The sequence below is a fragment of the Leucoraja erinacea genome, chromosome 19, assembly GCF_028641065.1.
Source record: "Leucoraja erinacea ecotype New England chromosome 19, Leri_hhj_1, whole genome shotgun sequence".
NCBI classification, from domain to species: domain Eukaryota; kingdom Metazoa; phylum Chordata; class Chondrichthyes; order Rajiformes; family Rajidae; genus Leucoraja; species Leucoraja erinaceus.
The window spans coordinates 12,313,695-12,340,256 of record NC_073395.1 but is presented as its reverse complement, the minus strand read 5'-3'; the positions used below and the strand labels follow the sequence as shown (position 1 = coordinate 12,340,256).

Sequence of the window (26,562 nt, the reverse complement as noted above, 5' to 3'; positions counted from 1 at the left end):
ATATTCTGGGGAGGGGGAGGAGTGGGAAGATGAAGACTTTGTTATTGCCAGTCTGAAACTCTCCAGCGCTTAACCCTCTTATCACCTGTGACATTTAGAGTCAGAGTCCTTTAGCACAGTGTCCTTGGATATATCTGATCAGGCCCAGGAGATTAATCTAACTTCATACATTTTAGGATGTCCGGCTCTTCCTGGACTGTGATACAGACTGTTCTCCATTAACTGTCCCAAGATCTGCAGCAAAGACAGAAGATAAATATCAATTGAGACCCTTACCCATCTCCTTTGGCTCCACACATACTGAAATGATCACTTTGGTTTCTGAGGGGCCCTATTCTATCCATGTAACCCTTTTTTCCCTGAGCATACTTAACTTTTTGGATTTTCAATTGTTTTTATAACACATTTTTCTACCATGTGATATTTCTTAGGGACACAACACTTATGTTATAGCAGAACTACGTGTAATATCATTTATCCAATATCTAATATCAGATCTCGTATATTAAATGTTTCTGGACATTTTCACATTATTAAGCAACCCGAGGGGAAATGACAGTGAAATATTGAACAGATAGTGAATACAAACATACTGGTCGAATGTTGATGAGTTAGATCCTGGAAATCTGACCTAATGAAGAAAATGTTGGAGATATTCAGGAGCAAAGACAGCATCTGTGGACAGGGAAAAAAGAGTTAACATTTCAGCTCAGAAACAGTCACCAGCTTGCAACATTACCGTCAGTTTCCCATTATAGATGCTGCGTAGGATGCTGTGTATTTCCAACATATCCTGTTTTTATTTTAAGTGACGTAGATGGCTTGAGAACAGGAGATGGTTGGGGAGAGCCAAGATGGAAACCTCTTCCACTGTCAGAGTGAAGCCACATGCAAGCTGGAGGAACAGCACCTCATATTTCGCTTGGGCAGCTTACAACCCAGTGGTACGAACATTGATTTCTCTATTCCAAGTAACCCTTGCAACCCCTCCAGGCTTGTACATGCTTTGAAGTTTAGAAGGATCTCATTGAAACATATAAGATTGTTAAGGGCTTGGACATGCTAGAGGCAGGAAACATGTTCCCGATGTTGGGGGAGACCAGAACCAGGGGCCACAGTTTAAGAATAAGGAGTAAGCCATTTAGAACGGAGACGAGAAAACATTTTTTCTCACAGAGAGTAGTGCGTCTGTGGAATTCTCTGCCTCAAAGGGTGGTGGAGGCCAGTTCTCTGGATGCTTTCAAGAGAGAGCTAGATAGGGCTCTTAAAAATAGCGGAGTCAGAGGATATGGGGAGAAGGCAGGAAGGGATACTGATTGGGGATGATCAGCCATGATCACATTGAATAGCGGTGCTGGCTCGAAGGGCCGAATGGCCTACTCCTGCACCTATTGTCATTGTCTATTGTAATTTCCTCCCTCCCCCACCCTAATCATCCTAGTAGTTCCATTGTTCACATCCTAGCGTAGACGCTGCCACACCCACTGAGTTTCTCCAGCACTTTTGTCTCCCTTTGTGATCACCTCTTCCCTAGTCAACAATGGACCATAGTGGGCTCCACCCTTCCTTGGTTATCTATTGCCAGCCCTGATTTATTCTGGCCTTTACCTATCTCCAGTTCCGACAGGTGAAGTTGTCATTCCTCACATTAAAGGCAGCTAGAATGCTTTTGTCATCTTCCTGAAATAAAACGCCTGTGGTTCTAGGTATGTGTGTGTGTTTTTTCATAGACTGTTCTTTTGTTTAGTTAGTTTTGTTGAGCCCTTGTGACCAATATGTTTTGGTTTCCCTGAGTTATCCATCACACTATCCTCTTCCCCTATTCTGAATCTGACACCGTGTGATTATGCAGTGTCTGATGCTGTTTAATGTACAGAACAAGTGTGTTCACGTCCCTCTTGACCACTCCTTACTCCCAAATAATTGTAGGTAATATTGTATTGATTCTGTTGCCACTTGCAATTTCATTCACCACCTCCATTAGCGAGACTTCTTTGTGCTAGATTCTGTTGTCCTTTGATCTCAGTAACTAGTGTAAGCGCTGGGTTTTGAAATTGTCCTCATTTTTAAATGTAGTTCTATGTTGCCCCTTACATTTTCAAGGTATCCTTGGTTCTCTTTTATGCACGAACCTTCTGCTTTGATCCTGTATTACACTTCCTTTCTGTCATTTTACCCATTGTTAGACTGATCCAGTTAACCACAAATAAAAATGGAATTGCTTTAAGGCAGGGGTCGGCAACCTATGGCCCATGGGCCGGGTCCGGCTCGTAACCCGAAATCATCCGGACCGCAGACGGGTTTTTTTTTTCATTTTTGTGACAATTCATTTTCGTGACCTGGGAACTGCAGCCAGTCTAGGGGACGAGAGCTGATCTGGGAACTGCAGAAAACTAATGGATAAAAACGTGAAAACGATGCGAAAAACAACACCCATTGTCACGCTATGGCGATAGATGTGGTCCGCCACCCGCTCACAGACATAGGTCCTGGCCCCCTACGCAGAACAAGGTTGCCGACCCCTGCTTTAAAGCCCACATGACGGTTGTATAGGGCTCTGGTGAGACCACATCTGGAGTATTGTGTACAGTTTTGGTCTCCTAATTTGAGGAAGGACATCCTTGTGATTGAAGTAGTGCAGCGTAGGTTCACGAGATTGATCCCTGGGGTGGCGGGACTGTCATATGAGGAAAGATTGAAGAGACTAGGCTTGTATTCACTGGAGTTTAGAAGGATGAGGGGGTATCTTATAGAAACATATACAATTATAAAAGGACTGGGCAAGCTAGATGCAGGAAAAATGTTCCCAATGTTGGGTGAGTCCAGAACCAGGGGCCACAGTCTTAGAATAGGGAGGTTTCACGGCAGTCGGGTCACGACCCATGACCCGTACTGTTGCTACACTACTCCAAATGGATTACACGCGATGAACTGCAGGTAGGCACTTACCATTGTTTCCAGCGTAGCGGGCCCGTTAAAACCCGCTGAAATTGTCAATGTTTGCGCTGTAAATAATTATGGAAATCGGGATAAGCATGAGAGACATTTAGCCTACTTCAGAATTCCAAAAGTGAGGAGAAATGACGGTAGATAGAAACGAGAGCTGAAGGGACAACAACAGCCAGAGTGCTTGGCGAACATTGGCCGTTTGCTCACTACATTTCATCAACTAAGGCATTATTTGTGTTTTTTCTTGATTCCTTTAGAATCTAAATAGTTTCAGAAGTGATAAATCTGGCTGTAATTTTTTAAAATTGTCCATGGTTCTCGTGGGTATTTACATACAAAATGAAAACGCATCTGAAGAAAAATTTACAGCCAGATTTATCACTTCTGGGAATTTTTAGACACCAAAGGAATCAAGAAAAAACACAAATAATGCCTTACTTGATGAAATGCAGTGAGCAAACGCGATATTTCCCAATATTTTCAATGTTCACCAAGCACTTTAGCTGTTGTTGTCCCTTCAGTTCTCGCTTCTCTATACCTTCATTTCGCTTCACGTTTGGAATTCTAAAGTTGGGTACATGTCTCTCACACTTACCCCGACTCCCACAATTTTTTTCAGCGCAAAAATTCAACATTTTGGCGGTTTTTAACAGGTAGGAAAGTATGCGTTTCTAGCATTAATAACATATACCGGAAGTGACGGATGTCTTCCAGTTGGATTTAGTGGCTCTGTGCGTCGAGCCCTATGACCCAGTGACCTTTCGTGCAACCTCCCTATAAAGGGGAGGTCATTTAAGACTGAGGTGAGAAAAAACTTTTTCACCCAGAGAGTTGTGAATTTATGGAATTCCCTGCCACAGAGGGCATTGGGGGCCAAGTCACAGGATGGATTTAAGAGAGAGTTAGATAGAGCTCTAGGGGCTAGTGGAGTCAAGGGATATGGGGAGAAGGCAGGCACGGGTTATTGACAGGGAATGATCAGCCATGATCACAATGAATGGCGGTGCTGGCTCGAAGGGCCGAATGGCCTCCTCCTGCACCTAGTTTCTATGTTTCTATTTCCTAAAGTTTGAATCTAAGTTGTTTTGCGTCTCTCCCTTTCAAGCACCATGTTGAAATCAATTGATTTATGATTTTTATTTTATGGTAAATGAATTGCACTGATAGGGTGGCAATCAAATCCATCTCCTTTCTCATTGGAAAACATAACATAAGCTACCTCCTGGTTTCTTGGGAAACACTTTCTTACCATGAACTTCTTCAGGAAATTCATGCCGCTTCTGACATGAAGTCGTCAACATAATCCAATTGATTTCATTGTTAAAATCCCTCATAAAAATCCATCTTTAATCCCTACATGTTTATACATTCTTTCTCATTCCATCACTGCCCGAGGCAAGTACACAAATCTCAATGGAATCTCAATTCCTTTAATATTTATTCATTTAATGCTTAAAATCTATAATGTCTGCTTTCCTTTTGTGATCTAATGTCTCCTGTTCTTAGTCACAAAGCTATTTCTCCTTTAAGTGAGTTACTAAATGCTTTAATTCTCCTTACCATTCCCACACAGACCTCTCTGTCCTAGGTGTCCTCCATTGTCAGAGGCTAAACGCAAATTGGAGGAACAGCATCTCATATTTCGCTTGGGCAGTTTACAGCCCAGTGGTATGAGTTTTGATTTCTCTACCTTCAAGTAACCCCGGCATTCCCTCTCTATTCCTCCCCCACCCAAGTTACACTAGCTTCTCATTTTCATCCAACAAACATCCAAAAATAGTCTACCTGCTGACCTAGACCCACTGCAGTTCGCCTACAGAGCCAACCAATCCACAGAGGACGCAGTCTCAACAACACTGAACCTCGTACTGTCACACCTTGATCGGAAAAATACTTATGCCAGGATCCTCTTCATAGACTTCAGCTCTGCTTTTAATACAATCATTCCGCAGCAGCTGGTGGAGAAGTTGGAGCTATTGGGGGTTGATGCTGGCACATGCAACTGGGTCCTGAACTTTCTATCGCAACGGCAGCAGACAGTCAGGGTGGGCAGTAGGACATCAAAAACCATAGCCGTGAGCACTGGCTCACCCCAAGGCTGTGTCCTAAGCCCCCTGCTGTTTAGTCTGCTGACACATGACTGTACTGCTAGACTCAACAACAACTTCATCAACAAGTTCGCTGATGACACAACAGTGGTGGGTCTCATCAGTGACAATGATGAATCGGCGTACAGGATGGAGGTGGAGCTGCTCACAGGTTGGTGCAAATCCCACAACCTCATTCTCAATGTGGTAAAAACTAAGGAGATGGTGGTTGACTTCAGGAGGGCGGGGAAACAACACCATACACCTCTGCACATCGATGGAGCCGATGTGGAAAGGGTCAGCAGCATGAAGTTCCTAGGACTACACCTGTCAGATGACCTGACGTCCACGGCCAACACCACAGCACTGGTCAAGAGAGCCCAGCAGCGACTACACCCTCTCCGAAGACTACGTAAAGCAGGTCTCCCCACTACACACCTACGGACTTTTTATAGGGGAACAATCGAGAGCACATTGACCTACGGCATCACTTCCTGGTTCGGGAGCTGCAAGGCGTACGAACGGCACCAACTAGACAGGATTGTGAAGACCACCAGCAGGATTATTGGTGCTCCACTCCCATTCCTGCTGGACTTATACAGGAAGAGATGTATCAGCAGAGCCATCTCCATCATCAAAGACCCCTACCACCCATCGCATCACATATTCTCCATCCTGCCATCTGGGAAGAGGTACAGGAGCATTAGCTGCAAAACCAGCAGGATGCTCCTCAGCTTCTTCCCGCAGGCTATAAGACTGCTAAACGGACTTTGCCCCCTGCCAAAGTATCGCGAACCAACCACCAACCTGGACACACTGCAGCAGAGCCACTGTCGTGCCGCTGCCGATCGGAACGCCTGTTGAATGTTTAGTAGAGAGTAGAGTGTTTAATTTGTTCATGATATATGTATTTTTATTTCTATTTATTTTTAATGCACATCGAATGGACACTGGTTGAGCAACGTTTTTTTGTTTCCTCTGGGTATGTGAATACTCAGGAAATGACAATAAAGATATACAATACAAACAGCTAACAATGGCCTGTTTCCTTTATGATCGATACTTTTTTGCATATCTTTCATTCATTGTTCTTTATCTCTCTACATCATTGTCAATATCTCTCGCCTGTCTGAAGAAGGGTCTCAACCCGAAATGTCACCCATTCTTTCTCTCCAAAGATGCTGCCCATCCTGCTGAGTTACTCCAGCTTTTTGTGTCTATTTTCAGTTTAAACCAGCATCCTTCCTACATGCTATTTTCCCCATTTTTTAAATTTTAATTTTATTAGAAGTAAATACAATAATGTGGTACCTTGTAGATACCTAATATATATTGACATGTTACATTTTATGTACAACTTCTTTTTTTTTTTTTAGCAGTAAATGGAAGAAAAGAAAGAGTATAGTAGAAAAATAGAGAAGTGCGTGATATCGAACAGTGAGGTAAAAATAAAGGCTGCGGGAAGAGAAGAAAAGAGGGCAGATGGAAAGCAGGAGAGAAATATACGATAGAGAGGGGCCCAGAAGGAGCCGTGGGAAATAAAGATACCAGCAAACCGCTGCTATGAAAAAAACAATTAAACATAGGAGACCACTTCTAACCTGATCCTGGGATGCTGTCACAAATAAACTTCACAATAAATTGGGCATATTACCGCCAGTTCGGAATGCGCCAAACTAGGGCCTTCATGTTGAGGAGCGAACATTGGAATTTGTAACACGCCGAACTACAAAGATGGTGAAATGTAGCATTCTGGCAAAGCAATGCTGTCACAAATACATGAGAAATCAGGAATACAAACGGAATTCATTGGGAATATTACAGGGGTTCAGCAAACATAGTAATTATTATTGATACCCTTATATGAACCCACCATCCTGGAAACAGTTAATTTTAAGATAACGGGTTTTGTTGCACCATATGCTTGTAAGAAGTCGATACCTCCCCATCTTCTAACTTGGTATAATTATTTACAGTACCAATTGGCATGCAGCCATGTCTCAATCGGAAACATCATGTCATCTTGTCAAATTTGAACTTTGACAATATTGCCAGTTGCTCAACAATTGCTTCTTGTTTATTTCAGTTTAGTGTAGAGATACAGCGTGGAAACAGGCCCTTCTGCCCACCGGGTCCATCCCGACCGAAGATCCCTGCTCATTAACACTAACCTACACTCACTGGGGACAATTTTACATTTACACCAAGCCAATCAACCTACAAACCTGTATGCCTTTGGAGTGTGAGATGAAACAAATCTCGGAGAAAACCCACACAGGTCATGGGGAGAACGTACTAACTCCGTACAGATACGCATCCATAGTCGGGATCAAACCTGGGTCCCTGGTACTGTAAGGAGTAGCTCTACTGCTATGCCACTGTGCTGCCCACTAAGTATTTTTGTGACAAATGTTCATTTGGGAGCCACTTCTGTAACTTACTTTTCTCCTTGGGTTTAATTAGTTTTCATCTTTTATCTTTTACTTTTCATCTTTCACGGGTACCTGCGATGTGCTGCCAGGGGTGGTGGTGATGGTGGATGCAGATACTTTAGTGGTATTCAAGAGGCTTTTAGAAAGGCACATGGATAAGCATGGAATGGAAGGATATGGATCATGTGCAGGTTAAAGAGATTTATTTAACTTAGCATCATGCTTTGCACAGACATTGTGGGCTGATGGGCCTTTGCTCTGCTGTATTGTTCTATATTTACATATCTGTCATGACTCGTGCACAAATTCTGAGTATATAGCTCTTCTTTTCTGTCTGCTCAGAACAATTGTTAATGCAAACATATTTTAAAACACACACCACCTCCTCACCGCTCCAGAAACAAACAGTCCTACACTTGCTTATTGTGAAGCACGAACCAGGGGTTGAACAAGGTGTCGTTTAGTTTCGTTCAGAGATACAGCATTTAAAGGGGTCCTACGGCCCACTGAGTCCACGCCGACCATCGATCTTAATAATTCTATCTTATCTCACTTTCACATCCACTCCCTGCACACCAGGAGCAACTTTGTTTCCCCAGAGGCCAAATACAGATCACCCCATACACTACTAGCACTGTTCTACATGTTGGGAACAATTTACACTTTTTTTTTTACCCAGGCCAATTAACCTACACACCTGTATGTCTGTGGAGTGTGGGAGGAAACTGGAGCAACCGAAGTACACCCACAAAGTCACAGGGAGGACGTGTAAGCTGCACACAGACTGAACTCGAGGTCAGGATTGAATAGAATAGAATAGTTTCTTTATTGTCATTGTAACATGAACCATGTACAACGAAATTTAAAAATGTCAGCCAGTCAGTGCACCATTCAAACATTTCTAAAAGCTAACGATACATACAGATTGAACCCAGGTCTTCGGCACTGTGAGGCTGCAGCGCTGCCAGCTGCACCAGTGGCCCCCTTGCGACATTGTTTTGCAGGTAATCATTGTCAGATGTTTTGCAGGTAATCATTGTATGAAGAAAGACTGGATAGACTCGGCTTGTACATGCTAGAAGTTAGAAGATTGAGGGGGGATCTTATAGAAACTTACAAAGTTCTTAAGGGGTTGGACAGGCTAGATGCAGGAAGATTATTCCCGATGTTGGGGAAGTCAAGAACAAGGGGTCACAGTTTAAGGATAAGAGGGAAGTCTTTTAGGACCAAGATGAGAAAGTCATTTATTACATAGTGATGAATCTGTGGAATTCTCTGCCACAGAAGGTAGTTGAGGCCAGTTCATTGGCTATATTTAAGAGGGAGTTAGATGTGGCCCTTGTGGCTAAAGGGATCAGGGGGTATGGAGAGAAGGCAGGGATGGGATACTGAGTTGGATGATCAGCCATGATCATATTGAATGGCGGTGCAGGCTCGTAGAGCCGAATGGCCTACTCCTGCACCTATTTTCTATGTTTCTATGCTGATTGTGTTATAACTGCACTGAAAGTTTGTAGTTCTGAGCAAACCTCTCGAGTTGATTAGAAAGTTTTTGTTATCTTCCACGTCGCCTCTCAACTTCACCAGGCCTCTATCTCATGGCATTAAAATTCACCTGGTTGAGCATAGCAAATAAACAACAAGCATATTTTGGTTCAGACTGTCTTTTTTTTTTAATTTATTCCGAGCAGATTGTTCTTTCCTGTCCCTTCATCCTCTGACAGTTTTTAATTGAACATAGAACATAGAAAAGCACAGCACAGGATCAGGCCCTTCGACCCACAATGTCTGTGCCAAAGATATTGCCAAGCTAAACTAATCTCAGCAGCCTGCATGTTATATATATTGCTGCATTCCTTACACATCTATGTGCCTGTTTAAAAGCTTCTTAAATGCCACTATCTTATCTTCATTCACTATCAGACTGAGCAGCTTGTTTCAGGCACCCATTACCCTCACTGTGGGAAAAATGCCCCACACATTGCTTTAAACTTTAAAGTTCTGTTCTGCCCTCTACTATTTGACATTTGCACCCTGGGTAAAGGTTTTGACAGCCCACCCTATCTATTTTCAATATTATTTATTTTAGCTATTCTATTTTCTTATCTATGTCAATGCTAGTCCCTCTTGCTCGAGTATAAAACTTCCCACCACCTGGCAAGTTAATTTAAATCTTCCACCATTGCTTACTTTACCCATTTATTGATGTCTCCCTTTTGTTATGAGCCTCCCTCATTTTAGGATGCATTGAATTCTCCAAGAAGATGAACCTTTTCCTCCTGCTGTAATCTAATCTTTACAAGTCCCTCTCTGCGATTTAGCGCACCATGAAGGAAGCAATCTGGAGATTACTATGCTTGAACATTTGCTTTTCAATTTCAGGAGGGTTTAGCTGCTTAAGCTCCCTCTGCAAGATATCAAACAAACCTGTCGGAGCGAGCTACTATATTTGGTTGATCAGACACTTTCTTTGCAGCAAACAATGTTTCAGAAACCTTCATCATAGGGTTAGGGAAACAACGTACCATTTGAAACACCAAGTTGCTCTTGGTTCTTCATATATATCCCTGCCTGTTCATTTGCCAAACTACCACCATGGTACCATTTTCACAGTTCAATTAAATCCTTTGCCCATTATTTCTCAATGTATCTTTGGAGCACCTTTTTCTGAATCTCTCTCAATGTACAGTTATCCAAGGAGATATACATACATAGATACATAAATAAAATGCTGCAATTTGTGATATGGATTCTGCTAATTCATGATCGTTTGATCCATTTTTTAACTTCTGTGTTATAGCAACTCGAGGTACAAATGGGAGACCTGTTTGACCAGTCTAGTGAATAATTTAAATACCATCACATTGATATTGCCATTGCTACCATGTCAGTGGCATATTTATTTTCTTCGGCATCTGAGAAGATTAAATCCACGAGCATTCTCTCAAACTTTTACAGACAGATACGCCATAGAGAGTATTTTGACGCAATGCACCTCAGCCTGGGATGGCGACTGATATGTTCTTGACCGCCCGAAACCCGCAAGGAGTGGTGAACACAGTACACGGACAGAGAAGTCGAAGACAAAGAACCGAATGGGAACGAGGCCGAAGCGCCAAAAAACCGAAAGAGTACGAAGACAAAATGCCAACTAACCGACAGGATGGGACGCCTAAGTGCAAACTAACCAAAAGGGCCGGACGCCTAAAAACCAACTAACCAAAAAGTTGCGTCACCTAAAAGCAAACTCACCAAATGGCCGCTCTGTCGAAAAGCCACATACCCAAAAGGTGGCGTCGCCTACAAACCAACGAACCAACTGCCGCTCAACAGAAAAATCCAATAACGTTGCCGGGGGCGGGATTTGTCAGCGAATTGGTCCAGACCCCCGCATCCATCACATCACTGTGGAGGGATGAACACTGTCCCACACCTCCGTTCCACCCGACCCACAGCCTGCGGAGAGTGGCTGTGGGAGAGTGGGGGCTGTCCTGAGGGATGCGCACCTTTGGCCGCTTACAACTTGGTGCTTGGATTCAGATTGCCCTGTCACCTATGGCATGTGTGGAAAAATGACCCCTACACTCCCGTGTCCCCCTTCTCTCTCCCCTCTGGATCAATCGCTGGCAAGTCCCGCCCCCCCCGGGAACGTCATGTCCGTTATTGGACTTTTCTGTTGAGCGGCAGTCGGTTCGTTGGCTTGTAGGTGACGCAACCTTTCGGGTAGGTGGCGTTTCAACAGAGCAGCCATTTAGTGAGTTTGTTTTTAGGCGACACAGCTTTTCGGTTAGATGGCTTTTAGGCGTCCCATCCTTTCGGTTAGTTGGCATTTCGTCTTCGTACTCTTTCGTTTTTTTGGCATTTTGGCCTCGTTTCCATTTGGTTCTTTGGCTTCGACTTCTTTGCTTCGGTTTCTCGTCCGTCGGCGCCATGTCCGCACGCGGGTGAACACAGTCCGTAGATCACAGGCTCTTCACTTCCTTCCATTCAGTCCAACTTCACAGTGTGGTGCATCAGGCAGACTGGAAGTATTGTCATGGAAGCCTGCTCCCCTGGCCGTTACTTTTTCGCTCTTCTTCCTTGTAGGGAAGCTTAAGCTCGCCATAATGTTATACTTTCAATTTATGACTGTAATATAAAATCCAAATTGCCTTGAGATAAGCGAACGGTTGAGGTAATCCTTTTGGACCAGTGTATTTTAATAATCAAGGTTAGATTTCTCAAGGTCAGATCATAGGTTGAGTGGGTATGTTTTGACAACCATCCAGACTAAAAAACAGCCTCTTCCCCACTGCTATCAGACTGTTTCACACTCACTTCCGAGAGGTGATGCTGCATATTCTTACTCCTAACTCTACTTTCATTGGTTATTCAGTTCTTGTACTTTTTTTTTGGACTACCTTCAGTTTGCACAACAATCTTGTACAATTCTTTATTTTTGCACTGATCATTGTCCCCTCCCCATGTACTTTCCCCTGCAACCACAGATAATGTAATACCTGTCCCTATACCTCACCCCTCACCTCCAGCCAGGGATATCAACAGTCCTTCGGGGTGTGAGATTGCAACCTACACGTGGCCCATCCTGTTTCGATGAATGCAATCAACCTGGCGTGCACAAACAGAAGATCAAACAGAACAAGTAGTCTCACAACTTTAGGCTGTGCACGCCATACGCAAGAAGATTGAAGAACTGTCCTTCCAGCTGAGGCAGAGGTTTAAGTGCACCTCCCCTAACATCTACAGCATCCATAGTTCCCGATAGGGCCTCCTGCACATGGTGAGTTTAGACTCGGTGACCATTTCAACAATCAGTTGCGATTGGTCCGCCAAGGTATTTCCTCTCATGGTAGCTAACCATTTTAACTCCTCTTCCCATTCTCTCACTGAACTCTCTGCCCTGGGCCTCCTCCACTGCCACAGTGAGGCCACGTGCAAACAGAAATAACGTAACCTTATATTCTGCTTTGGTAGTTTAGAACCCAACGGTAGCTACGTTTGGTAGTTTACGATCATAATTGGTGTCTTATGGTCCACCATATTTCTCATTCAAGTCAGGGGAGCCACTACTGACTCAAAAAGGAGTTTGGATGTGCATTCAAGCAATAGCATCATTTGTATCTAAAAATAAGGTGCAAACTAGAGTATTTACAATAGTTTAGTGTGCAATACTGGGCTAAATGATTCCAGAAACATTGGATCAGGTCCAAACTCTGCAGTACTGCCACACCCACTCTCACTGTAATGTTTATGGGGGAAGTTCAATGTTCAGTAATTAGAAAAATACTAGAGGCATATGGAGATTAAGGGTTGCAGTATTTACAACAGAGAACGCTCCCTTCCTGCACAGCAGCTGCGTTAAACATTAAACACATCAGGAGTCATGCACGTGTACATTGTTCTCATTGTACAGCACCTACTAAAGTGGTCATAATTAAATTTCTGCACATGTCATCATCTCCGTGAGCATCTCGATTCACATTGAAGGTGGAGTTCAGCATGGTAGTGCAAAGCATAAAATTCAGAAGCAAATATTTTCAGCAGAATTCTTCTGAGTGATCTCTCTCAACATTCTCCTGAGATTCTCGTCATTAGAGAAGGCAGTCTCTGGTTCATTCCACACGATATCAAGAAGCAATCGAGGACCCTGAATCTTGGACAGACTGCAGGTCCTAGTAAGATCTTCACTGAGTGACTTAAGATTTTTTTATGCAGGTCGTCCAAAGCTTCGAACCAAGTTCTGTTTAGTTTAGAGACACAGCATGGAAAGATGCCCTTCTGCCCACAGAGTCAACTTCGACCATCGTTCATTCATTCACACTATGTTATCCCACTTTCTCATTAACCTCTCTACACACTAGAGGGCAATTTTTTAGAGGCCAATTAACCTATACACTTGCACATCTTTGGAATGAGGGAGGAAACCGGAGCACCCGGAGGAAACCCATGCGGTCACAGGGAGAATGTGCAAACTCCAGCCAGACAACACCAGAGGTCAGGATTGAACCTAGAGCCAGCAGCTCTACCAGCTGTGCCACTGTGCAGTGCTCAAATGCAATACAATACTGGAAATCAGCTGAAAGTGTGTAAAATTTATTGGGTACTCAGTTGTGCAGATGGGAATTTGGAGAGCCAAAATTCAAGGTTTTAGCTAGAACTGAGCCAATGTACATTAGCAGGTGACAGGTGAGTGGGGTAGGGTATATGTCTTTACTTTAAAGCCATTTTGCAGAGATACTGCACAGAAACAGGCCCATCGTCACTGCGCCAATCAGCGATCATGCACTAACACTATCCTACACACTAGGGACAATTTACAATTTTTACCAAAACTATTTAACCTACAAATCTGCTCATCTTTGGAGTGTGTGAGGAAACCGGAGCACCCGGAGAAAACTCACAAGGTCACAGGGAGAATGTACAAACTTTGGACAGACAGCACCCATAGTCAGGATTGAACCTGGGTCTCTGGTGCTGTAAGGCAGCAACTCTACCACTGCGCCACTGTGCCTCCCATGCCAATTTTATCTTAGACCAGCCCTTGCAGTTGTATCTTTATTGTCTGTTGGTGTTGAAACTTAACCTCTTGGGGTAATTTTACTAAGTGGACTGCTGTAGTTCAAGATAGCAGCTTACCACTGACCTCTTAGGGGTAAGTAGGAATGAATAAAAATTGTCGGCCTTGTGAGGGACATCACGTTCTATGAAAGAATAAACCAAATTGTGCTGCATAATTAGTCTTTTCAAGGACTTTAGTTGATTGATAAAAATGGCCTCGAGCACAGCAGGGTCAATTTTCCTTGCATCTCAACCACATTTTGCCATGGATTTTGTTACAACCAGCTTAGTAGTCAGCATCTTTCTCATGACCTTCTGAAAGTTGGTACCTCCAACAGTGTGGTATTCTCCCAGAACTGGCTTATTGTGCTTATGTGGGAATGGGCCTCGAACCAATGAACTTCTAATTCACCAGTATGAGTGGCACCTCTGAGCAACAGTTAACCCAGAGACATGTGTCCTAAATTTTGCCAGGAACACTGGGAATTGCCTCCTGCTTCTCTTTAAGGCCTTTTACATTCAGCAGGGAGATCGAGAGCAAATTTATGTCTTATTCAGAAGGTTGGTATTTTCTTGACTTTGCACTGCAATCAGATTTCCAAGTAATGCGCTCATCACAGAATGTGGCTTAAGCCAATGGACCAGTCTCAGAGTTGAAACATGATATTGAAGGGCCAGAAATAAAATGAACTGGCTGTGGAATTATGTTTGCAACTTATAATACAGATCAGGCAGCAATCTCTGGAGAAAAGGAATAGGTGATGTTTCGGGTCGAGACGGGTCTGAGGAATGGTGTTGGCCCAAAATGTCACCTATTATTTTTCTCCAGAGATACTGCCCGACCCATTGAGTTACTCAAGTATTTGTTTATCTTTGGTGTCAATCAACATCTGCAGTTCCTTCCGACACAGGATATTCAGATACAATGAACTTCAGACCCAATGAACCATTCAACATTTCCTTGATCGTTGTCTGCTTTGATTGGTTGTTGTCACACCTCACCCTTCGACATATCTCTGTATCTCCCTCTCCCGAGTCTGTCTGCAGTAGGGTCTCGACCTGAAACTTCACCCATTCCTTTTCTCCAGAGATGCCGCTTGATCCGCTGAGTTACTCCAACATTTTGTGTCTATCTTCTGAGAGGGAAAGATAGATCAGCAGAGTAGACTTGATGGGCCAAATGGCCTAATTCTGCTCCTGCCTCGGACGTGAACTTATGAGTGCACATCGTGGTGTGGTGGCCGATTGGGAAAGGGGGAGATGCAGCGAGACCTGGGTGTCATGGTACACCAGTCATTGAAGGTAGGCACCCAGGTTCAGACTGGCAGTCAACCAAGCGAATGGCACCATGGACTTTCATTGCAAAAGGATTGACGTCACACATAGGATCAGGGAGCGGTCTACTGCAGTGCTGATACTCTGATTGGAGAGACCACAGGGGGAGTATTGGCGTACAGTTTTGGTCAGGCAAAGGGGAGGGCCGGGGACATTATTGCGCGTAGAGGAGGCGTGCAGAGACGGTTCACCAGTCGATTCCTGGGATTGTCAGCCGCTGTCTTATGAAGAAAGACTGCGAGGAGCGACTTGGTTTAAGGAGACTCTCTAGAATTTAGAAGAGCTGAGAGGGGGGTAATAGAAACCCGCAAAATTCTTAAGGGGTTGGACAGGCTAGATGCAGGAAGATTGTTCCCGACAGGTGGGGAAGATCCCACCGCAAGGGGTTGGTCCCAGCTTAAGGATAAGGGGGAAATCCTTTAAAACCGAGATGAGAAGAACTTTTTTCACACAGAGAGTGGTAACCCTCTGATCTCTGGAACTCTCTGCCACAGAGGGTAGTTGAGGCCAGACCATCCCTCTATTTAAGAGGGAGTTAGATGTGGCCCTTGTGGCTAAGGGGATCAGGGGGTATGGAGAGAAGGCAGGTACGGGATTACTGAGTTGGATGATCAGCCATGATCATATTGAATGGCGGTGCAGGCTCGAAGGGCCGAATGGCCTACTCCTGCACCTAATTTCTATGTTTCTATGTTCTATGTTTCTATCATCCACCACAGCTGGTAGACACAAAATGCTGGAGTAACTCAGAGGGACTGGCATCATCTCTGGATGGAAGGAATGGGTGACGTTCCGGGTCGAGACCCTTCTTCAGACTGAATATCCACCACAGCTGGATGGCACCATGGACTTGACCGACAGTAACCCCTGACGTCACACACACATCGGAACAGCGGTCACGTCACCTGCTGATCTCTGATTGGAGCAGAGGGGAGGGGGGGCGTGACCGGCGCCGCCTGATTGGCAGGCAGAGGGGCGGGGCCGGGGAGACCGCGGCCTGCGCGTAGAGGAGGCGCCGCCCGCCCGCCCGCCGTCGTTGCGTGACATTGCCGCCGCTGCCCCAACCCCAACCCCAGCGAGGAGCGGCCGGGGAAGGAGACGGCAATGTCTGTCGCCGAGCTGCCGGAGGGTAAGCGCTTCTCCCGCACCCCCCCCCCCCCCCTGTATCGGGCGGGTTCTGGAAGATTCCAGGGACAGGTGGAGGAAGATCCCACCGCTGGGGGTTGGTCCCTGCACCCCCTTTGCCCTGTCATCTTGCCCACTCACCCTAACCCTCTGGCACTCTCCTGTGCCCATTTTTGAACGCCACTCTCCCCTGTGCCTATACACCTATCCCTCATCTCCCCCCTCTATCTACTCCCTGCCTCTTCAATGAAGATAAGTGAGCCCCCCCTTCAGCCCCCCCCATGCCCAGCCATAACACTCCCCCCAATGTGTTTCACAGATGAGGTGGTATCACTGGATCTTGTCACTTTGCCCTGTCCCCATCCCTTGCTCTCCGACCATTTCACACCCACCCCACCACCACCACCACCACCCACTCCCTCACACTGGCCCTGTCTCCTTGTCCTCCCCCTCCACACCTCATCCCCTTTGCCCTGTACCTGAACCCCCCATGCTCCTGGCCATGACCCCTACCTGGCTGGTGTACAGTCCCCTCCATAATGTTTGGGACAAAGGCCCATCATTTATTTATTTATTTGCCTCTGTACTCCACAATTTGAGATATGTAATAGAAAAAAAAATCACATGTGGTTAAAGTGGACATTGTCAGATTTTAGTAAAGGCCATTTTTAGACATTATGGTTTCACCATGTAGAAATAACAGCAGTGTTTATACATAGTCCCCCCATTTCAGGGCACCATAATGTTTTGCACACCAATGCCATGTAAATGAAATTGGTCATGTTTAGTTGCATATCCTTTGCATGCAATGACTGCTTGAAGTCTGCGATTCATGGACATCACCAGTTGCTGGGTGTCTTCTCTGGTGATGCTCTGCCAGGACTGTATTGCAGCCATCTTTAGCTTATGCTTGTTTTGGGGTCTAATCCCCTTCAGTTTTCTCTTCAGCATATAAAAGGCATGCTCAATTGTGTTCAGATCAGGTGATTAACTTGGCAACTCAAGAATTGACCATTTTTTAGCTTTGAAAAACTCCTTTGTTGCTTTAGCAGTATGTTTGATATCAATAGCCTTGCTGCAGAAAAAGTAAACTGCCGGCCAATGAGGGAGACTTTGCAGGCATTTCAGTTAGTTTGGAACTTGAGCAGATAGGATGTGTAGGGGTAACTTCAGAATTCATTATGCTACTACCATCAGCAGTTGTATCATCAATGAAGGAAGTGAGCTCAGTACCTTCAGCAGCCATACATGCCCAGGCCATAACACTCCCATCAATGTGTTTCACAGATGAGGTGGTATGCTTTGGATCTTGGACAGTTCTTCTCTACTCCATATGTCGCTCTTGCCATCACTTTGACATGTTAATCTTCATCTCATCTGTCCACAAGGTCTTTTTCCAGAACCGTGGTTATTCTTTTAAATACTTCTTGACAAAACCTGGCCATCCTATTTTTGTGGCTAATCAGTGGTTTGCATCTTGCAGTGTAGCCTCTGTATTTCTGTTCATGAAGTCTTCTGCAGACAGTGGTTATTGACAAATCCACACTCGACTCCTGAAGCATGTTTCTGATCTGTCGGACAGGTGTTTGGAGATTTTTCTTTATTATAGAGAGAATTATTCTGTCATCAGCTGTGGAGGCCTTCCTTGGCCTGCCAGTCCATTTGCGATTAGTAAGCTCACCAGTGCTCTCTTTCTTCTTAATGATGTTCCAAACAGTTTACTTTGGTAAGCCTAAGGTTTGGCTGATGTCTCTAAGACATTGACCGCTCCCCGTTTCTCAGACTCATAATGGACTCTTTGACATTCATTTTACAACTTCACCCCTTCATAAAAGCCCTCCACAAATAGCAATAAAGGTTTAAGCAAAGGTGGTGGAAAGAGAGCTCCAACCCGGGAACTCTACCCCGGCAAATCAGCTACCTCCCGTTTCAGATATGTGCTGACCGAGCTCTTGCTTGTATCTGCCTTAAAGGAGGCAATTAAACACCCCGAGGCAATTAACAAATGCCTGTTAAGCCATGGTTTAGCGTCTCTTGTCCAGGGAGGAGGCAGCCGCTACAGTAGTACAGGCAATTAACCACACACCGTTTTGGGCAAGTTTGGCGTCAAACGCGAGCCATTGGTCCCAAACATTGTGCTGCCCCAAAATAGGGGGATTATGTATAAGCATAAGCATAAATTGTGTATTATTTTGTTGTGAAGAATTGCCTCCATCTAAACCCAGTGCCATGCAGGGCACTGGTCTTCAAGTACACAGTCATGTATTGTTTAAATAGGGTGAACGCTCATGCCTCTGCTGCATTCCCAGGCAGACAGCTCCACCACTTCTGGGTGAAAACGTTTTCCTCATCTCCCCTTCCTATAATTATTTTAAGTTTATGGTCTCCTTCTTGCAACAGTGCATCCAGCTTTGCGATGCTCTAGCAGGTGCACAATAGTACCTGCCAGTGATGCTGATGAAAGGCTATATGTTCCTGTGTATCTGAAAGCTGCATGGCATTAAAAGCAAATGTTTTGGTTTGAACATGATTTCCACGCCAGCGGCATCAGCTGTCAGTGGGTGTGTTTGCACTTGATTGGTTAAGCCTTCCCATTATTATGTTATCTGGCTGTCACCCAGCAAAAAACACCCTGTTGCGTCCAGACGTGATCAGAAATTGAATATTTGAACTGCAAAATGCTGGATATCTTAAATAAAAACACAGTTCTGCAAATGCTGAGCATTATGTAGAGGGAGGAACAAGGTCAAAAAGCCTTTCATCAGCACTGAAGAAGTGAGAAAACATTTTTTTTAAGTTGCAGAGAGGGGAGAGGATGGATGGAACACTAAGATTGCCTGCAATAGTCTGGGGACGAAGATTGTCCATATGACAATGATTTTGGACCTGCTTAGTCAATAAATAAATAAATAAATGAAAACAATTGGAGAGAATAAAGAGAAAGGAATATGCTGGATCTGTTGAAAGACACATCATAGTAGTTTATGGAAATCTGAAACAAAAGCGAATGCTGGAAGTACCCAACAGATCAGAGTTGGCTCTTGTGGATTGTTGTGTGCTGAAACGGAAGAAAAGGGGTAGTTCCTCAAGCTTATATTGGGTTTGGTTTGAACAGTATAGGAGGATGGATAATTAAAATGATTGGTGACTAGAAATTCAGTGTGAGTGATGAATGGAAGTTTTCTGCAATGCAGTCAATGTGCATTTTTTTTTGTGATGTAAAGGTGACTACATGAGCACTGAATGTAATGCCCCACAAAGGAAAAAATACATTTCTGCTCCATCTGGTAGGTCTACGAGGGTCAATGGATGGTGGGAAGGCACATGTGACTCATATGGTTGCTTGGGAACATTTTGTGGGAAGGGGAGAGATTGGTGGAATTGAATAAGCAAATATGAAGGTGAATAAGCATCTTGAAGGTGCTGGAGGTAAAGTCTCATCATTTGAACCTAGACCAGAGACACAGAAGCTGGCAGATAATAGGGAGTAATTGCCAGAAGTAAGTTTGGAAGGAAGTGTAGCCAAGCTAGATTTTGGAGTCGGTGAACTTATGTTATATAGATCCTCCCAGGGTACGAACGCCTGTCTTATGTACATATGAGCGAGCCTTTGGGAAATCGGTAGTTTGGATTTGCCAGCTGCTGTGGAGATCTGGATATCTACTGCCATGTGGACACTCTGTGGAAATATTTGAATGGATGAGTCAAATGCTCTGGCTTAGTTGCACGTTGCCCATTGTTGGCCTTTTTTAAATTTAAATATATTCCACTTTTGCTGTATGTTTGGGTTGTGAGTGGTTCTCAGGAATGAAACCCTGTCTTAACCTGGGAGGAATTTGTATATTGAGCATGAGCCCAAGACCTATGGAGATAGGGAAGTCCATAAAGCGAAGACTCAGAGATGGACTATGTTGAAGCGAGAGCAGAGTGGAAATTGGAAGCAAACGTAATGACCATTTCTAGCTCTCTGTAAATGCAACAACACTAATGCTGTTATCCATGTACTATTAAAAAAAAAAAAGCAGTTAGGGCTGGGTGGGAGGTTGGCTAAGTAGGACTAAATTAAGAACACAACTATGTATAGAAACATAGAAAATACGTGCAGGCGAAGGCCATTCGGCTATTCAATATGATCATGGCTGATCATCCAAAATCAGCACCCCGTTCCTGCTTTCTCCCCATATCCCTTGATTCCGTTCTCCCTCAACATTATTTAACTCTCTTGAAAACATCCAGTGAATTGGCCTCCACTGCCTTCTGTGGCCTAGAATTCCACAGATTCAAATCCTCATCTCAGTCCTAAAAGGCCTACCCCTTATTCTTACACTGGTGACCGCTGGTTCTGGACTCCCCCCAACACAGGGAACATTTTTCCTGCATCTAGCCTGTTCAATCCCTTAAGAATTTTATATGTTTCTATAAGAACACCTCTCATCCTTCTAAATTCCAGTGAAAATAAGCCCAGTTGATCCATTCTTTCATCATATGTCAGTCCCGCCATCTCGGGAATTAACTTGGTGAACCTATGCTGCACTCCCTCAATGCCCTTCCTCAAATTTGGAAACCAAAACTGCACACAATACTCTAGGCGTGGTCTCACCAGGGCCCTGTACAATTACAGTAGGAACTCCTTGCTGTTATACTCAAATCCTCTTGCTATGAAGGCTAGCATGCCATTTGCTTTCTTCATTGTCTGTGTTACTTTCAGTGTACAAGGACACCCAAGTCTCGTTGCACCTCCCCTTTTCCTAATCTGACACCATTCAGATAATAATTTGCCGCCTTATTCTTGCCACCAAAGTGGATAACCTCACATTTATCCACATTATGCTGCATCTGCCATGCATCTGCCCACTCATTGAATCTATCCTAGTCACCCTTAAGCCTCATAGCATTCTCCTCGCAGCTCGCCCTGCCACCCAGCTTTGTGTCATTCGCAAACTTGTAGATGTTACATTTAATTCCTTTGTCTCGTCGTAGGCCCCCCTTGGTCATGACTGACCATGGGTGATGCATCCTAGTTGTTGGCTGCTTGCTCCAAACCTCGGCTGGAGCAATGTCGCTTTTGGCTGAAGATACCAATGCGGGAGTGACAGTCTCCGTGGCAAAGGTCTTTGGTTTGTTGAAGTTGCTGCGCTCCTTTCTGCGTGTCCGCTTGTCTGCCGCTGCGTTCAACAGTTTCTCTTCCCCTGTTTTAAAATGTTGGTTCAGGGTACCTCTCCACCTCGTGCGGTCAGCGCTGCAAGGCTCTCACAGGACTCCACATTGATGTCGAGCATTTTCATATCTCTCTTGCAGACATCCTTGTAACGTAGCTGGGGGCGGCCGATGGTTCTCTTCCCAAATGTCAGCTCTCCATAGAGGATGTCTTTTGGAATACGCCCAGCCACCGCAGTCTGCACTGCCTGAGTAGAGTGCCCATACTGGGAAGGCCAGTGCGAGACAAGATCTAGGCGTTGGACTCTCTGTCTTGCCAGGATATGTCCAGGATACGGCGGATGCTTCTCAGGTGGAAGGTGTTGAGTCTTCTCTCCTGCCTGGCATATGTAGCCCATGTCTCACTGCTGTTGTCGAAATGGTTAATATATATTGTAAATAACCAGGGTCCCAGCACTGGGCCTTGTGGCACCCCACTAGTCACTGTCACTGCTAGTATCTGAGAAAGGGACTCGTTGGTTGAGTGTCTGTCTCCATTGTCACACTTTTGACTTTAAAAAATGAGTGGAGTTGAAGGAGAACTTGTTTAGTCCAGGAACGTGTTCTGTAAAGCGAATGAGTGTGGTGGTGAAGGAAGAGTGATCAGTTTGTTAATTGCTGCTTTTATTATTCCTTTCATTAGTATTGGTTATGGGTGCTCTACAAATTGTTTTGTTTGTGCCCATCGCTCTCACGAATCAAAGAGTAATTGAAAGAAAATGAAAATTGACAACTCAGTTGATTTCACTCCCCCCATCCCCACTTGTTTATTTTTCAATACCTTTCAATCTGCAGGCACCTCTTTGACAGCAAGACAAACCATACTTGGCTTTCAATACTTTGACGAAACACACCAACATAATTGCCAATTTTCTTTTTTTTTTTGTTTAATTTCTAAAAAATAAATATAATTGAAACAAAGTGCAAGGGAAAACATAAGTAGATCACAGGCAGCAGTTCTACTGCTGCGCCACTGTGCTGACTTTTTCCACTGTGTCTTTTTCTCCTTTGGAAGGCAGACACAAAATGCTGGAGTAACTCAGCGGGGACAGGCAACATCTCTGGAGAGAAGGAATGGGTGATGTTTCGGGTTGAGACCCTTCTTCAGACCCGACCCGACCAGACCCGAAATGCTTTCACCATTTGATAAGGGCAGAACTGTGTGGACAGCAAAATTGTGTAATCCTTGCAAACTACATCCCCATACCCAATTTCCTTTCTAAACCATTCAGAGTGTTGACCCCTGTACATTCACTTGCTGTTGATATCTTACTTGGTTATCTGCAATTAATTTTGCCATCCAGAGCATCGAAACATTCTTAATTAAAGCGAGAATTGTTATTCTCTGCAGCGTACTCAACTGGCAGCCTTTGACGCAGTTGTCCACACAATGCTGCCCTTATCAAAAGGCATACGTGTATAAATCAGATTTCTTATTTCTGACTGTCCCTGTATGTTAAGGATTAAGCTTAATGAGCCAAGTGCTGTTCTAGCAGAATAAAAATATAACTTCAATGTAGTTCAGCATTATTATTAGGTAAATTAATTGAGCAGTTAGGGATTTCTGTAGCAGTGGAAGTTCAGTCTGACAATATTTGAGGCAGATTGATCCATATTTCGATGTTTCAGCTGACCAAATGCATTTTGTGTCATTTCTGTTCTATCACAGACAACCCCTTTGATCTCCACCCATTCCATTGCTTTACAACTGAAATATGTTCAATTTCTATCCATTCCTAGATCTGGCAACATGTTAGCTCTGTTTCTCTCTCTTTGTTACCTGACTTTGTACTTTCGCAATGTTTAAGAAGCATTTAGACAGGTACATGGATGGGATAGTTTTACAAGGATATGGGCCAAACACAGGCAGGTGGGGCGAGTGTAGATGGGACATGTTGGTCGGTCAGGGCTAGTTGGGACGATGGGCCTGTTTCCACGCTGTATGACTCTATGACTTACTGATAATTTCCAGCAATTTCTGCTTTTATTTTGGATTTGTAACATTTGCAGGGTTTCCAACATACAGGGAATTTGATTTGCCATACAGTCATACCCATAAAAAGCACCAAAACACACAAAATACATTTAAACATAAACATCCACCCCAGTGACTCCTCCACATTTCTCACTGTGATGGAAGACGAAAAAAAAGTTAAATCTCTTCCCTTCTCTGTTCTCCCGCGGTCGGGTGCCCCTAGGCCTTCGTGGATGGGACGATTTGGCTCCCGTAGGCGGTGGTAGGGCCCTCTGTGTCGGGACGATCAAGCTACCGCATCGGGAGGATCTCAGCTCCCCCCCCCGCCGGGCGATCGGACCCCGAGTCAGGGCTGGTCGAACCTCACGCGACTTTGGAGCTTCCCGACATCAGTCTCTACCCGAGACGGCAAGTTCCTCGATGTTGGAACACGCATGCCGCGGTTGGAGCGTCGATCCCAGGCAAGGGATCGCAGGCTCCGATGGTAAATCTGCGGCCCCGCGGTGGGGCTCAAAGTCAGTCTCGAGCAAGGCCTCCAGCCCCATGATGTTAGGCCGCAGAACGACCGGAGATATGATCCGGTAAACAATCTCATCTCCGGCAAGGTAAGAGATTGAAAAAAAGTTTTCCCCTGACCCACCCACCCCGCACATAAAACAAACCAGAGAACATTAACACATACTTTTTTAAACACACTAAAATTAACAAAAAAGACGAAAAGACAGACAGACCGTTGGTGAGGCTGCCATCGCAGACGGCACCAACACACTTGCAATATTCACTGAATCTGTAATTATATAATATAGTTGCAATCATCTACAGTCTGACCTTTTCATTCATATTCAAAAATCACTTCTTTCCCTTCTGTAAACGTCAGAGACATTGGAAATCTGTGTTAATTGTGAAATGACCTCCTGTTTCAATTTCATTAAAGTAGATTTAAGACTAATCTCATGAAATGTCAGTGTTTGCCATTTATTGACCAATTGAACTTTACCTTTGCAGGCCACTGATTTTTTAATTTATGATAGCAAAGCATGTTCAGGTAATACAATTATCCAAAATATAGATTCAGATTTCCTGCTATTTCTCATCAATGGTTTGGCGGCTAAATGCATGATCGGGTAACCTGTGAGTTATTCAGCAAAGATTCATTTGTTACTGTGTTAAACAGTTGACTACTAGAATTGGGTTTGCTTTATGTGCAGGTCAGACAAAGCTAAGTCAGATAATGTTGCTGTACGTAATCCTATATTTCATCTTTTGAATGTACTTGGGTTGATATCAGGCTGGTTGTTATATTTATTGCGGTCAGGTATCCTGCTATCACTCAATTTGTTGGATCACTTGCGATGTGTAACAGTTTAGGAACATTTACTAGGAGTGTTCTGTGTTTAGCCGGACCCCTTCAATTTTAGAGATGGGAATGCTGTTGGGAAGGGGGAACCGTATTTTGTAATATTTCTAGCTATTAAATAATTTGCTGTTGTTACTGATTGGTTATATTTGAAATGTCATGTCTTCTAGAATTTGATAAATCCTCTTTTTGATAACTTAAGCTTCCAATAACAAAGCAAACTTGCACTTTTGTGTATTCTATTGAGGCCAGCCTTGCTGTTTTGTAAAAAATAAATCCATGGGTGTTTTTGTTTTGTTCCTCAGAAACGCATAGGGAGACCAAGTGATGTGCAGAACAAAAGATCAAACTGGAGTCGGGAAAAGTACTGCAGCCCCCCTGCATCTGTGTGTTTGATATTTGAAACATCTGTATTTATAAATTATGATAAACATGTCACCTTAGAGGATTCTGCCAATGAGAATTGCTTTGCAAGTACATTATTATTCTGGACCACTTTCTAACTAGTCCACCGTCCAGTAATAAGACCCAAGAAAGCGTCCAACTTGCTTACTGCAAATGGATCAGAAGAGAGCTGGAACATATTGGTGATTAACATTACTTGAAAAATGACATTTATTTTGTACCACTGCATTTTGCATTAAAATACCTCCCCTCCAGAGGGAACAACACCCTTCAGGCATTGCATGTCGCGCATTAAGAGCACTTTAGACTCTGTGTCAAAAGCTGTCAGTACCACGCACACTGAGCTCATTGGGAAACTTGTACGGTTGAAGCCCACTCTAAGTATTTCAGTGAAACATTCGGAAACTGAGATTGCAGTGCCACATGAAAGCTCAGAGAAACTAACCACTACTAAGTCGAACACAGTGAAGGATGGTTTGGATCTGAACCAAACCACAGAGGATACCATTCATTCTGTTTCCATCACCCCTGTTGGCTCAGAACTTGAAGACAATTCTAACAAGAAATTATCTGGTAATAGTGCAATTAATAGAGAGAAAGATGAAAAATCAAATCTTTTCCATGTCAGCTGCATCGCGACAAATTTTGGTGAAACGTACAATTATGTGGCAAATCATATCAACAGTTATTTTGGAAGTGGGGAGCAAATAGATACAGCAAAAGAGAATAAATTATCATTGTTTGACCAAAAAGGTTGGTCCAAGAAGAATCCCATATGGACAGCAACTTCTAAATCAAAAATGAACGAAGTAGATGATAAAGAAATCGATGGTTTAAATATTGGCAGTGAACACACTGCTGCAGCTGATGTGCCTTCATCAACTGCATCTGCAAAGAAGAGTTTTGCTAGCTTGCTCTCATACCCAACAAATAGTGTTCAAGCATTCGTGGATACCTGCTTTGGTAGTTTTGTTCCCAAGGTGCGGCCTGAAATTAAAGACGCTGCTGAAATCAAGAAAAAAAAGCTGAAGAGTGAAAGCACAATGAAAGATGACGAGCGACCTGATGACAAAGAAGCCAAGCCAGCAGATGATAAAGTCAAGTATTTGGCTCTTCAGCGAGAAAAGGTAACGTTCCAAAGTT

General features: G+C 44.0%; 1 protein-coding gene across 2 annotated transcripts in view; it reads left to right on the top strand.

The window, feature by feature from the left end:
- The first annotated feature begins 16,349 nt into the window (after positions 1 to 16,349).
- The window catches only part of pnpla8 (patatin-like phospholipase domain containing 8), a 51,649-nt gene continuing 41,436 nt past the window's right edge, over positions 16,350 to 26,562 (top strand). For both annotated transcript variants that reach the window (XR_008725021.1, XM_055650315.1), the window contains exons 1-2: positions 16,350 to 16,490; positions 25,320 to 26,546. Coding sequence is in view for 1 of the 2 variants with exons in the window: in XM_055650315.1 (XP_055506290.1) it covers positions 25,701 to 26,546 (846 nt within the window). In the remaining variant the exon portion in view is untranslated. The remainder of the gene's footprint in view (positions 16,491 to 25,319; positions 26,547 to 26,562) is intronic.